At 44.9% G+C, this 14,692-nt stretch overlaps 1 protein-coding gene across 3 annotated transcripts in view; it reads left to right on the top strand.

The window, feature by feature from the left end:
• The window catches only part of RYR3 (ryanodine receptor 3), a 547,436-nt gene that overhangs the window by 521,617 nt on the left and 11,127 nt on the right, over window positions 1-14,692 (top strand). For all 3 annotated transcript variants that reach the window (XM_080659255.1, XM_080659256.1, XM_080659257.1), the window contains 9 exons: window positions 1,043-1,101; window positions 2,877-3,042; window positions 4,179-4,265; window positions 5,027-5,227; window positions 8,203-8,333; window positions 12,141-12,183; window positions 12,636-12,763; window positions 13,171-13,231; window positions 13,542-13,688. In XM_080659255.1, coding sequence (XP_080515381.1) covers window positions 1,043-1,101; window positions 2,877-3,042; window positions 4,179-4,265; window positions 5,027-5,227; window positions 8,203-8,333; window positions 12,141-12,183; window positions 12,636-12,763; window positions 13,171-13,231; window positions 13,542-13,688 — 1,023 coding nt within the window. The remainder of the gene's footprint in view (window positions 1-1,042; window positions 1,102-2,876; window positions 3,043-4,178; window positions 4,266-5,026; window positions 5,228-8,202; window positions 8,334-12,140; window positions 12,184-12,635; window positions 12,764-13,170; window positions 13,232-13,541; window positions 13,689-14,692) is intronic.

Here is a 14,692-nt window from a genome sequence, read left to right on the forward strand (position 1 = left end):
GCGAATCAGGGAAGAAAGCATCAGAATCATAGGCATTCTTACAATATTAATTTTTTTACTCCATTTGGCTCCCTGATGTAGCCCCAGGGCATAAACATAATTGGATTCATTCAAGGCCTGCTACATACCAAGCTGTGTTCTGAGGCTATGAAAACTCAGTTAACAGGAGAGACATTTTTGCTTTAATAGAGCTTAACTTCTAATGGAAGAAGACAACAAATAAATAAGATAATTACCATTTGTGACACATGCTAAAATAAATGAACGAGGACATTTTTACAGAGTGAATGTGGGCCCTACTTTAAATAGGATGGTCAAGGAGGCTTCTGACAAGGTGTCCTATGAACCATGTCCTGAAGGATATCAGGCACATGCACAGCAGTCACACTCCAGGCAGGGGATATGCTTGGTGTAAAGGTCCTGGTACAGGGAAGGATTTGGAATGTCCCAGGAAAGAAAATGAGGTCTTGGTGTTTGGGTGTAGGAAGTAAGGAATCAAGAGGTGCAAGATGAGGATGGAATGAAAGGCCATCATCCTGTAGCCATGTAGGCCTTGGTAAGGAGCTTGAATTTTCTTCAAAGTGCAGTGGTCATCAGGCAGAAGGCGTGGGGGAGTGGGTGCTAAGATTATTGGCAAAGATGAACCCCCTACACTAGAGAGTACTAGGATTAAAGACAAGGCAGGTATCCTGTCCGATGGAAGCAGGTTCTGATTTGGACCATCTCTCCCTGACCCCATGGGGTAGTGGAACCATTGCCGTGGGGCTCTGACAGTATCCAATCACAAGTTTTCTCTTTGAGTTGACTAATAATAAGAGGGCAGTGGAGTTTTCAGGTTTGAAATCTTTGTCTTGGCATCTCTCCAGAGCACCTGGATATGTAGCAGGACACTCACCTTCCATGACCCTGAGAGAAGCAGAAGCAGGAGAAGAGAAAGCCATTGGGACTTCTGACCAAGGAGATGAAAGTGGCCAGCGATATGGCTCTTCACCATGAACGCACTGATTCTGGGAGAACTTGACTGACTGTTGTTTTTGTCTAGGCAGCAGAGATGAAAGCAGGACATGACTCAGAAGGAAAAGTGGAACCCGAGAAGGCAGAGTAAGTTCTTGGTAGCTTCGAGGACTCAAACTCATGTTAGACAGTTATTGATAGCATGCTATCCTATATAAGAAAAGCCTAATATGCAAATTGTCCCCTCCAGTGGTTGTTTGACTGGGAAACCAGGAGTTCGACTGCTTGCTATGATGTGCTCTGACCACCAGGGGGTGGCACGGAACATGGCGGGTGTCGGCGATGCGCTGCAGCCTCTCGCCAGCTACCTGCTCTCGCCAGCTACCTGGGGGCAGGGGTGACAGGGACAGAGGTGTGGTGAGAATGTGGGGTGTCCGCCAAGCTCGCTCTTGCTGTCCCTGCTACCCTCCCCTGGGATGCCAGGACTCGCACACCAGGGAAACCCCCCCCCCCCCCGCCGCACTCAGGTGCTGGGTGCCCACAAGGAGCCCACCCCACACCTGTGCAGCATCTTCCAGGTGATCCAGGCTGCAGCCGCTGGGACCACAGGGGCCAGTCAGGCTCCCTGTGGGTCCGCACAGGAACTGGTCTGTGCGGCCAGCCAGGAGAGAGTGCCCTGCCTGCCCAGCTTCCATGCAGTGCCGCTGGGTGGCCCAGAGGTCCACGCTGCACCCCGGCCCACAGCATCCAGCCGCACTCACTGCATCTCCATGTGGGAACTTGGGCACCATGACTCAAGTGGAGGGGGGCATGTGGGGGCCCAGGGACCCAGGGCCCAGAGGTCAGCTGGGACCTGTCCTTCCACACCAGACACTTGTGCTTCAATTGCTGGCCAGGCCTAGGGACTGCCACCTGTGCACAAATTTCATGCACTAGACCTCTAGTAGTAATATAAGAAACTAGAGGCCTGGTGCATGAATTCGTGCACGGGTGGAATCCCTCATCCTGGCTGGCCATCGAGGCCTATCAGGGGGCCCGGCTGGCTGGGGGGGAGGGGCCGCAGAAGGTTGGCAGGCCAAGGGGGAGGCACCGCGGGAGGTTGGCTGGCTGGCCTGGGGTTGGGGAGGCGGGAGGGGGTGTGGGAGGTTGGCGGGCCAGGGGGTGGAGGGGCCATGGGAGGTTGGCTGGCCGGGGGGAGGGGCTGCGAGAGATTGGCTGTGGGAGTGCACTAATCACCAGGGGGAAGCTCCTGTGTTGAGCATCTGCCCCCTGATGGTCAGTGCACACCATAGGTCATTCCGTTTGTTCCAGTCATTTGGTTCTAGAGGTCCCTTAAGCTTTTATATATATAGGTAGGTATTTTTCAAGCTCTGGGTACATTTACTTTTACCCCAGCTATACAATAAACACATTTTATTAATCTTGTTAATTTTATCTCACTAGTAGGTCAGAATTTCACCATCTGGCCAAATTATCAAACACAAAAATTTCATAACTTTGTATAATGTTGATGATGATGGTATCTAATATATTCAATACCTATTACATGCCAGGGCCTATGCTAAGGTCTTTTATACAATATCTCATTTAATTCCTACCTCAAATTTGGAGAATAGGTACTATTGCTAATTCAAATGAAGTCTTAAAAAATAAATAATAAAGGACTTTTCTGAAGAAGAAAAGTTAAGCCAAATTTCAGAAAAAGACTACAAACTTATTGATAACTATTGTATACCTATGACCATGGCTCATCAAAGTGGACACCACTCACTAAGTGCACAGTTGATGTCCAGGCACCATGGGTGATAAATAGCTGAGGTTTCCACCTCCCAAAAAAAAATTACCAGATTTGAATTCAGTCTCCCTGTCTGGGCCAGGCCTCCCCTTGGCCTCTATGCTAAGTGGGTTTCTTGCTCCTGCAGCATGGAAGATGGGGAGAAGGAGGAGACAGCCAGAGAAGAACAAGCCAAGGTCCTGTGGGCAGAGGCAACAAAAAAGAAGCGGAGGCGTGGGCAGAAAGTTGAGAAGCCTGAAGCCTTCATGGCTAATTTCTTTAAAGGGCTGGAAATCTATCAGACCAAGTTACTGGTAAGCGATCCAGCCCAGGCCCCACTGCTGGTGCAGGAGTTGGCCCGAGGAAAACCTCAGAGAAATGGTCATGATTTTGTTTCAAAATTTGGTTAGTTATGCTTCCTCACTTTCTCATTCCTCTCCTTTTCCTCTTCTCATTTATCTGCCTGCTCCTCTTGTGTTGGAGGAAAAGCAAAAGAGGTTAACCTGGCAAAAGCCAAGTGCTCCAGCTCCCCTGCCCGACTGTGGGTACCCTCTCTGCCCTATGCTGTCTCAGACAGCATGGGAATTCCTCTTCCTAGCTGTGTCATGTGGGGACTTAGCTGCTCCTCGGTCAAAGTTCACGAGCAGTTGGATCATTAGGGATGCAGAAAGAATCTACCTATGTCAGGTGGGTTCTCACAACAGACCCCAAAAGCTCTTCTTCCACATGCAATCAGCCCTCAGCCTAGCTTCTTCAGTTCTCAGATGATTTGCCTCCTGAGGTACAGCTTCGGATGCCAGGACAACCCCTTCCCCAGCACCTGCGGTGAGAGCCCACCACAGAGAGATTGAGTGCTTTCCCCATGCAGCTGTCAGTCTAGTCCTCAAATGCTGATCTTCCCGGGAAGGTGGCAGTGAGGATGGGAATGGTGCCCCTGAGAAGGGAGAGGCAGGGGCTCTGGAACTGTGACTTACAAAGGGACAGGCACCCAAGGTCAGTCTGGTTGCATGCAGGGTAGGAACTGCAGAGAGGTTTTTTGTGAACTTAGATCACCCATAATATCCCAAAAGACTAATTTCTGTGTGAAGTGCTCAGTATACGCACACACACATGTGCACACACACACATACATGCACATGCACCACACACACATGCATGCCTTCATAGCAGCATTTGAGTCTGCTGGTGGCATGTCTGGTATTTGGCTCCCTGAAGGACAAGCTGGGCCAGGGTTCCTTTGAGCATCATTCTAAGCAATTTTTTTTAAATCATCATTTTTGGTTCCTCTCTCAAAGTCCCAAGAAGGCCAGAATTGTCCTAGAATACTGGTTACCAAAGAGTAGAGCTAGTCCTGTGTAAACTTCTAACGAGAAGCGACCTTCTGTGTGAGAGAAGGAAGTCCCCTTTTCCTTGCAAAGCTCCTCGCCTCTGCCTGTCCTTTCCTTTTCAGCATTACCTGGCCAGGAATTTCTACAACCTGAGGTTCCTCGCTCTGTTTGTAGCCTTCGCTATCAACTTCATCCTGCTCTTTTACAAGGTGATACTTCATTCAAAGGTCATTTACTAAATGTACTTCATTAAATGTACTTCATTTTTTAAAAAATAATAGAAATTAGAGCTAAGAATCTAATATCTAAAGGCATTTCTAAGACACTGGCTTCTAAAAAGGGTGTCATCTTCAGCAAGGGGAAGAATGGAGAGACTGCCTGCAAGGACGCTATTCCAGTAGTTCACGGTTCTATTCATTACCTAATAAATTCTTCAAGTACTTTTTGGGAATCTGCTATGTCCTTGAGCCTTTATTAGGAACTGGAAGGCATTTCAAAATGCAGTTATTTCCTTGAGAAATAAGGTAACAGAGAGAGCCATTATAATTGGTCCCCATGTTAGAACCCTTATGAAGGGAGAATTAACAGTTGTTTTCTGAATGATGAAAAGGATGGACTAATCAAGAGAAATGAAGATGTGGAGCTTTGGTAAGTGGATCTTGCACACTGCAGGCACATAATAAATGTTCATGGAATGAATTCATGAATGATAGGCCTTTACTAATTTTTAGTAAAACTTCCCTAATTTTTAAATATTTTTGCTTTTTCTCAGAAGATACATGTTGTCTCTTTAAAGTGTTGTTTGCGATTATTAGAGCTACTGGGGATGCCTAGGAATAAGTTGCCCCAAAATCTCACACTCAGCAAGTAATGCTGAGTCACCGCTATTTGCACAGCAACATAAAGTCCATGGGGAGACCCAACGGCGGATGCTCTTCCTGGTGTTTGTAAGAGTGTGTGTCTTGGCCAGGTCACTGAAGAGCCTTTAGAAGAGGAGACAGAGGATGTGGTGAACCTGTGGCATTCCTTCAGTGATGATGAGGAGGAGGAAGCGATGGTGTTCTTTGTCCTTCAGGAGAGCACTGGGTATATGGCCCCAACGTTGCGGGCGCTGGCCGTTATCCACACCATCATCTCTTTAGTCTGCGTGGTGGGCTATTACTGCCTCAAGGTGAGTTGCTGTCCACTCTGAATCTAATCTGACTCCTTGGGGAGGAAGCATCATTTCTGAACCCAGCCCTTTGTTCTCTAAGACTTCACTAATAGACTAAAATTTGTGGAGCAGCATCCTGAGTATCACCTAGGAGCTGGTTAGACCCATACAGTTGTGAGCCCCGCCCCAGGCCTTTTAAATTGGAATCTGTACTGTAACATGATCCCCAGAAGATCTGCCTCCACATTCTTTGAGAAGCCTTGCTCTCTGAATCCCATTTCAGGCATCACTTGTAGAATTTCATAAAATTAGAAGCATCAGTCTAAATCACACATGAACCTTGTCATGTGAGATTCTTCTGATCTTTGCATTTATATTGGAGTTTTTACAAAAATGCTTTTCACCTTTCAAAAATTATTAGGTTTTAACTCTTTGAGACATCAGAAGAAAACAATGAGTTACAGTTTCAGTTACTGTTTATTGCTGATAACAACTCACCCCTAAACTTGGTGGCTGAAAATTAGGTTTGATCTCTCTGATTCTGTGAACTGGCTGGGCCAGTTGAGCAGCTCCTCTGCTCTGTGTGAAGGCAGCTACATCAGCAAGCATGTGGGAGATCCACTGGGCCAGACTGTCCATGGTGGCACTGGCTCACGCCTGCACAGTGGAGAGGTAGCGGCTGGCAGGCTGGCATAGCTGGGCCTCTCCATGCAGACTCAGGGCACTGCCCTGTCCATGTGCCTCTCCACATTCTCTCCCTAACCAGGTAGCTGGACTTCTTGCCTTTGGTGTCTTGGAGTTTCCAAAAAGAGCACAGAAGTGAAAGCTGCTAGCCCTTCTTAAGGCCCAAACACAGGCCCAGAACTGCCAGTGTCATTTCTATTGCATTCTTCTGGGTAAAGCAAGTCACAGGGCCGGCCCAGCTTCACTGTGGCTCAGGGGTGAGGAGGGCTGCACAGGCATTAATACTAGGAGACCAGGTTCGCTGGGGCCACGGTTATGTCTTCAGACACTACCACAGTTACGTGAGTCTTCAGTCATTCTGTGTTTGGTGTTCTAAGTCCAGTTCTTTTTCTACTGTGCCACATATTTTTCTCTTTATATATATATTTTTTACTTCTCTTTAGTAGGACATCTCCTTGGCTCTTTACCAAGCCTTCTCCTTCCCAGGGAAACACCCAGGAAATATATTTCTATCTGTGTGGCCCTCACTTCCCAGTGAACTATGGCATCATGTAGGAAGTTCAGTTACCCTGCTGAAGAGAGCGTGTGCCCTAAACCAGCGGTCACCAACTGGTGGTCCGTGAGGTCCGAAAGGTTGGCAGCCGCTGCCCTAAACCACACAGAGGACCCCACTGTAACAATAAAAGCACAGATTTGGTAGCCGGGCTCCCTGAGTTGGGTTCACAGCTCAGCCATTTAACCTGCCATCTCTCTGTTTCCTCCTCTGTAAAAATGAGTATCATAATACCACTGATCCCTGAACATTGCTGGAGGATTAAATGAACTGCTATGCGTAAAAGCACTCGGAACATCAGAGAGTAACTAAGAGTGCCAGCTGCTGCTCCTTAGGTCACCATCCCAGAGCTCACCTGTTGTGTAGGGTGCAGATACACTGCTGGCCTAAAGAAACACTCTCTAGGGAATAAAATGTGCAAATCCTACTTACAAAGCCATACAAACTCCTAGAAGACTGAAGGGGAATGCTTTGAATCCCAGAGATCAGAACAGCTCTAAAACTTGATATTATTATTGTTATTCAGTCATTTCAAAATACAGCAGAAATTAGTCAGCGTAGCTTTATCTTTGTTTCCCCTCCCACATCATCCATTAGCTGACAGCAGTCATTGATTCCTCCCAGTGTGCGATGCCTATTATTAGCCTTTGCCATCTTCCTAGCATTAGTCTTTTCTTTCCTCAGTGTTGTTTCATTGTTTTAAAGAAGAAAGAACAAGAGGTAACTCTTTACAAATCATTATCTAAATTTTGTCTTTTTGTCTTGGAAATAAAGGGGCAGTGTGAGGCATTTGGATGTCATTAGCTTTAAGGAAGAGTTATTGGAAGAAACTCTTTGGAGACCAAGGTCTCAAAGATGTTGCTAAGTAACCGGTGGCTTCCCAGCCAATGAGAAAGCCTGGTTCTGTCTGAGTTAAGCTTTTCTGGCTAGAGGTGCTCTGGCTCTTCTGATTTCCCCTGGGATTTCAGCAGTAGCCTCTGACCTCACTAACTCTGTACCATATTTGAAGTGTGTGTGTGTGTTGGTGATGGTTGGGGTGATGGGTTATTTCCCCACCCTTCTGTGTGGTAGGTAGATCTCTATAGCTACCCCACCACTTGGCATCTAAAATCTGACTTAGAACAAGACAACAGGGAGTGATCGTTGAGAGCAAATAAGAGCACTCCTACCTGGCAGACACTCTCCTGGGAAAGCCTCTGAGGAAGAAAACCTCAATCCAGAAAGACTATGTACGGGGCCCAGTGAGCCCTCTCATTCTGTCCATCAAACCATGTCTCATTCACCAAATTTCAAAGCCATGAGATGAATATGACCATAGCCACTGGGGGTGGGGGTTGGGGGTGGAACATTTCATGGTATTCTCGTGGCTGACTAATCAACTCTAGAATAGTCTATCATCCCTTCTTAGTCCAACTCCAGCCTAGGAGTCTGAGGAGACCTAACTCATTCCGCCCCAGGGACCCATCTGCATATGGCCTTCTCACTAGGATGGCTCAGGTGTCCAGTTTGCATTAATATCAGCTGTTTAACCCAAACCTTAAAGGGTGGCCCAAGTAAGATCAGCTTTTGGAAAGGAAGCTGTACTAGCCCAAGGAGTGATAAGAGGTTTGACTCTGGACACATAACTAGGCACCCTAAAAATCCCACTAAAAAGAGATTGTTGCCCTGAAGGTGGAAGGACAGTTTATTGAAATGCTTAGGAGAGAGTGCTTTAATTAGGAAGCCTTCGCTGAGGAACAGTGTTCTCCCCTCCTAGGTCCCTTTGGTGGTATTCAAAAGAGAAAAGGAAATTGCCAGGAAGCTGGAGTTTGATGGCCTGTATATCACCGAACAGCCATCTGAAGATGACATCAAGGGGCAATGGGACCGCTTGGTAATCAACACACCGTAAGTTATCTCCTCCCCACCGCCCCCCGACCCCAACACACAACCAAGTCTTCTAAGCCTGAGTTCCCTCTTCAGTAATAGAGGGATGAGAATACCACCTTCTACAGTCTGGGGATATTAATGCTTGGCCCAGTGCCTGGCACATGGTGGCATCAAGCTATTAGTCATTCCCTTTCCCTAACTATTCAAAAAAGGGCCATCATTAGTGAAGGTAATGCTCTAATGTTAGTGTATTCATTGTGAAAATGAGAGCTGTAAGATAAACTAATGTCCTGAAAGCAAAGTAAAGAAATAGAATTGGATAGGTGAACAAAGGTGACTGTGTTGAAACTCTTAGCTGGGACAATTAAAACAGGCACATCTAGAAACAACAGCTCTGACCCCTAGAAGAAGGAAATTGCTTCTTCCCCAAAGATGGTCAGTAGACTGAGAGAGGCAGCTCTACAAAGGTACGACTGAGCTTTGTAGATAGTTTCCAGAAAGGGAAGACTTCTCGCAGGGGAAAAGTGAGTGTGCAAACCAAAAGTCTGTGCCTGCCAATCTCTTCAAATAAGGAAGAGGGTCAAGCTCCATTTCAGATCCTTGGACATTACGGCAAGAAATATTGGGCACTATGAAATAATTTAATTCTTTGGTAAGCTTTCTGCAATTATCAGTAATGTTTGTGGCACAAAATGATATGGCCCCAAAATACCAGTAAAAAGGCAGTTCAGTTTTGAGAAATTTATCCTAAAGAGATAGGCAAGAACACTAAAATGTCCCAACAAGGATAGCTGCTAAAACTTATTTGAAGTGGCATAAGTGTCCACAAGGAGGACAATGCATAAATAAATAGATGTTTTAAAATTTTTTTTTGATAAATGAATCTTTACTTTTTTCATAATAACAGCATTGCATGCAGTATGTGTAATACTTTGTAACCTGTTGTTTTCAGTTAACTATATATCATGAAGAGCTTTCATTTTTAATATTATTTATATCTTGTTAAACACACATATAGAAGACATAAAATGTATATGTATATTTTGAAGTATAATAATAAATTGAACTACCAAGGTTAAAAAATGGAACATTGTTGAAAGCTCTGTGGTCCCAGATGTTATGATCCTTCTTTATCCTATCTCCCCAACCCCTACCTAACTACTCTCCTGACTTACGTGATAATAGTTTCTTGCTTTATAGTTTTAGCACTTGGGTGTGTCCTTAGATGTTGGTTCATTGTAACTATTTTTGAACCATATATAAATGAAATTCTACTATGTGTTAGTCATTTGAATCGTTTGTTCAGTGCCATGTTTGAGAACTCACATTTTTTAATCTTTATTGTTCAAAATATTACATATATCCCCTTTTTCCCCACATTAACTCCCTCCAGCCTGTCCCCGCCCCCCGGCCCCCCCACCCCCAGCTTTGACCAACTAATTGTCTGTGTCCATGGGTTATGCATACAAGGTCTTTGGTTGATTACCTCCCACCCACCCACCCTCTCCCGCCTTCCCTCTGAGATTCCACACTCTGTTCCATGCTTCCATGTCTCTGGATCCTCTCTGTTCATCCATTTATTTTGTTAATTAGATTCCATATGAGCGAGATCATATGATACTTGTCTTTCTCTAACTGACTTATTTCACTTAACATGATACTCTCCAGGTCCCTCCATGCTTTCTCAAAGGGTAAGAGATCCTTTTTTTGCATAGTATTCCATGGAATAAATGTACCACAGCTTTTCTATCCACTCATCTACTGATGGGCTCTTGGGCTGTTTCCAGATCTTAGCTATTGTAAATTGTGCTGCTATGAACATAGGGGTGCATACATTCTTTCTGACTGGTGTTTCTGGTTTCTTAGGATATATTCCTAGAAGTGGGATCACTGGGTCAAATGGCAGAACTCACCTATGCTGATGTGTGTACCCATAGTTTTGTCATTTGCAAAACTGAAATGTTTCAAAACACTGATAGGAGAATGTTAGCAGATATTTACAGGCAATTGATATTTCAAGTGTTTTCATTTCTGGCTATTACAAACAGTGCTGCAACGAACATTTTTATAACTCATGCACAAGTAAAAGAGTGCCTGTAGAATAGAGACCCAGAAGAAAAATTTGCTGACTAGAGTATGCAAATGTCTGTCCAATTTACCTGCCAACCAGCACAGTCCAAGAGTTCCTGCTCCTCTGCCTCCTTGCCAGCACTTGCCATCAGTTTTGCTAAGCCGGTAGGTGAGCAGTGACATTTCATTGTGAATTCTAAAGAGGTTGAGCATCTTATTTTTCTTGACCATTCATATATTGATGTATCATTTATTTTATGTACTTCCCTTCTGAAGTTTCTTTTCTCTATCCCACACTCCAAGGAATATTCCAAGTAAAAATGTTTTCTATCTCTAAGGAGCTTACATACCTAGTCAGGGGACAAAAAATACTCAGACCAAAGGAAGATCATCTGCAAAAGGGTCTTGCCTAGAGCCTTTGGTCAGTGGCCCTGCAACACTTTTGTAATTTTCCACTTACAACAAAATGTGGTCAAGGCTGAGTTGTATGTTATGGACTATTTTTATAATGGATTTAAGAGAAAGGGGATATCAGTGTGGACAGAGGAAGCGTGGCTTTTTTTTTAATTTTAGATTCTAAATGCAATACATAAAAAAATCAAGTAGCAGAAAAATGTACAAAGAAGAAAGTCAACATAATTATTTCTGTCCCCCTATTAGCAATTTACTCTATAAAGCCAGCATTTGTTCTTGCCTTTAGGTGGCATTTGGATGTTTAAGACAAAGAAGCTGCTTTAACTATATAAAAATTTTTTTAACTATCACCTGCTGGGGAGAGGTGGCATTTGCTCAGGGTTATTCTGAGAGGTCCATGCAGAGGGGGAGGCCCCATTTCCTCCCCACCAACTTGGGTGATTTCTAGGAGAGGATACTGTGTGTTCCACATCCAACAAGAATGACTCAAAGGAGAGCAGAAGGAAGAAGGTATGTGCCAAGGGCCAGCAGTTCCTTGGCTGCAATCTAGCTTCACAAGGAACCCTCCCAGGAAGAATCAGTCATTCTGTAGAGGAGCAAAATATTTTAAATGGTTTTGCCGACATACCTGAAAGTGACTTGAACAATAGACTTGAACAATAGAAAATCATTTGCAGTGGAGCTAGCAGAAGCTACCAGGCAGAAGAAAGAAGTTCCCCCTGGGGGGTAGAGATGGGATGTTTTAGGGAACCACCTCCAAAAGAGAGAGCGATCTAAATCCCCAAGGAAAACAGACCCCACAGGATTATATGGGAATGGAGGAGGGAATGGAAGAGCATTCTGTTTAAGCCACATGCTATGGAAATTAACTAAAGATGATTGCCAGACTGGAAACTTTATGTAGTTAGGGACCTTGTCTACGCGTTGCCCCACTGATCCCCAGCACCTACCCCAGCTACTGACAACACTAGGCGCTCAATGAACGAAGGTTAAAAACAGCTGTTTCCTACAGGGTTCTGTTTCTACTCAATACTGGGATCAATAAACATATATCTGCTTCTGTCTAATCCTGTCATCACAGTCCCTGGCTCTTAACCATAATTTTAAATAGAAAATGCAGAGTGGCTTTCCAAGTGCTCAGAAGTCGGTTCAAAGTAGTGGAACCATAAGTCAGTCCTGTGGAGACTCTGAAGTTCAATCAAGTTTTGAATCCTTCAGTGAGCAGGACAAACACCACGGGATCACAGATCCAGACACGCTAACTACAAAGGCTCTTGATGTGCTTGGCCTTGATGTTAAGAACCCTCCTTTTTCATTTTCTTTTTTTTTTTTTTTTTTCAGATCTTTCCCTAATAACTACTGGGACAAGTTTGTAAAGAGAAAGGTATGCCTTGTCAGTGGGGTGAGTTCCATGCCCACCAAAGAAATGTAGGCTTTAAGTTCTCCATAGACAAACATGAGTAAAATCGATGTTACTTTTATGACGGGGAAGAGTAAGGCACAGAAGGGGTATATATGAACACATGTGGGTGTTTGGCTTCATCCCTCTCCTTATCTGCCTTTAACAGCTTAACAGTCATTGTTTTCTGTACACTAGTTTTTTTCTCCCCTCCAAAAAGCTAGCAGCTCAAAAAGCAATTCTTTTGATTGCCTTTATCATTTCTGTTTTCTTTGGAGGTTATTTTTCCTCTTTATTTTCCTGTTGCATTTTGAATCACGTCTATATGAACCCCTTGGAAGAGCCTGGAGTACAGCAGACCTCCGCGGACACTGGGCTAGAGAAAGCATGGCTAGTAACATGTGGCCCACCTCACCCCGTCCTCCTTTCTGCTCTAGGTGATAAACAAGTATGGTGATCTCTACGGAGCGGAACGCATTGCTGAACTCCTGGGTCTGGACAAAAATGCCCTGGACTTTAGCCCCGTAGAAGAGACCAAAGCAGAGGCGGCCTCGCTGGTGTCATGGTACAGAGCTTAGGCGTTAAAACCCAGTCTGGCTAAAGTAGACCCTTTGATTTCTCCAGCCCTTTCAAGGTGCTAAAGGGGGAAATCTCAATCAGATCTTTGTTCTCCCAGGCTCCGGTCTGGCTTAGGTGTTTCCTCTGGATTCTAACATATTGGGAGAGCACTGCTTTAAAAAAATATAAGGACCTGTCAGCCTTTATGCCTGACTCAAAAAGAAAAACTAAAATTTTAGGATGGGTGATTCTACCTTTCTCAGTCTCACAGGGAACACATACAACTTGATAAAGAAGCTCAAAGTCATGTTTGTATTATTAAACCTGAGAGAGAAAAAACTTAATTTTCCCCTTATTAAACACTTTACTAAAGCCTGACATTTACATGTTTTTAAATTTTTTATTCCCCTTTAGGCTAAGTTCCATTGACATGAAGTACCATATCTGGAAGCTGGGAGTTGTTTTTACTGACAATGTAAGTATGACATCTGGAGAAACAAGATTCTGTGCCCCAGGTTCAGGGATGTCATTAGATGCCACAAGGAAAAAACCAGAGAGCATGTGCAGAAAGCTTGAGGGCCTGATGATGCTGGGACATGCCTCTCTTGTTCAGTCATGTAAAACAGATGGGGTTCCACTTGGCAATTCTTAGGCCAGTTCATAGGACCTCAGCATCTAAAAACCCTCTATCCTCACTCTGTCCCCAAAGATGAAAAAAAATGGTTCAGTGAGCATCAGGAGGCATGGATGCCAGAAAAGCTTCTAAATTTCTTCCATCCTCACAGTCCTTTCTCTACCTGGCCTGGTACACAACCATGTCCATCCTGGGCCACTACAACAACTTCTTCTTCGCCGCTCACCTGCTGGATATTGCCATGGGATTCAAGACACTAAGGACCATCCTATCATCTGTAACTCATAACGGCAAACAGGTACTGGGTTTATACTAGCACGGGACAGAATGGACCTAGATGTGGAAAATTAACCAAAACAAGTGGCACAACTAGTGTGTAAAAGGAAGGTACATGTACAGTGTATAATACCCCTTTCTAGTGATTATTTTATAAAATTGCAGCCTATCCTATATAATAAAAGGTTAATATGCAAATTGACCAAACAGCGAATGACCAGTCACTATGACATGCATTGACCACTAGGGGACAGACGCTCAATGCAGGATCTGACCCCTGGTGATCAGTGCACTCCCACAGGGGGAGTGCCACTCAGCCAGAATCCCTGAGCCAGGCTCATGGCTGGTGAGTGCAGCAGCAGCAAGAGCCTCTCCCACCTCTGGGGCAGCACTAAGGATGTCCGACTGATGGCTTAGACTCATGGGTCTAAGCCAGCCATGGGCAAACTATGGCCCGCGGGCCGGATCCGGCCCGTTCGGCTGTTCTATTCGGCCCGCGGAGCCGAAAGAGCGGAGGGTTCTCTTGCTCTCCCCTCCGCTCCTTTACTTTGAATTTATTTTAGTTCACACGAACACTCCATCCATGCTTTTGTTCCAGCCCTCCGGTCCAGTTTAAGAACCCATTGTGGCCCTCAAGTCAAAAAGTTTGCCCACCCCTGAAAGCCATCAGTCAGACATCCCCCAAGAGCTCCCAGACTGCAAGAGGGTGCAGGCCAGACTGAGAGACCCCGCCTCCAGTGCACAAATTTCATGCACTGGGCCTCTAGTTAAAAATAAAATTGTGTCAGAAACCCCTAACATTTAGGTCAAGCAGGGAAGAGGGGGAGGGAAGGAGGTGATTGACATATCATCACTTTGGAGATCTCTCCCCCTTCCTCAATGGATCTGATGTATTCACTGGAGGTTAGCAAGTGTCACTGTAATTTAAAAACTCCCCAGGTACTTCTGGTATATGTGTCCAACCAAGAACTAATGATTTAGACATGTATATATACACATACATAAACAGCTATACATCTATGTGTG

This window comes from Plecotus auritus (genome assembly GCF_963455305.1).
Source record: "Plecotus auritus genome assembly, chromosome: 1".
NCBI lineage: Eukaryota > Metazoa > Chordata > Mammalia > Chiroptera > Vespertilionidae > Plecotus > Plecotus auritus.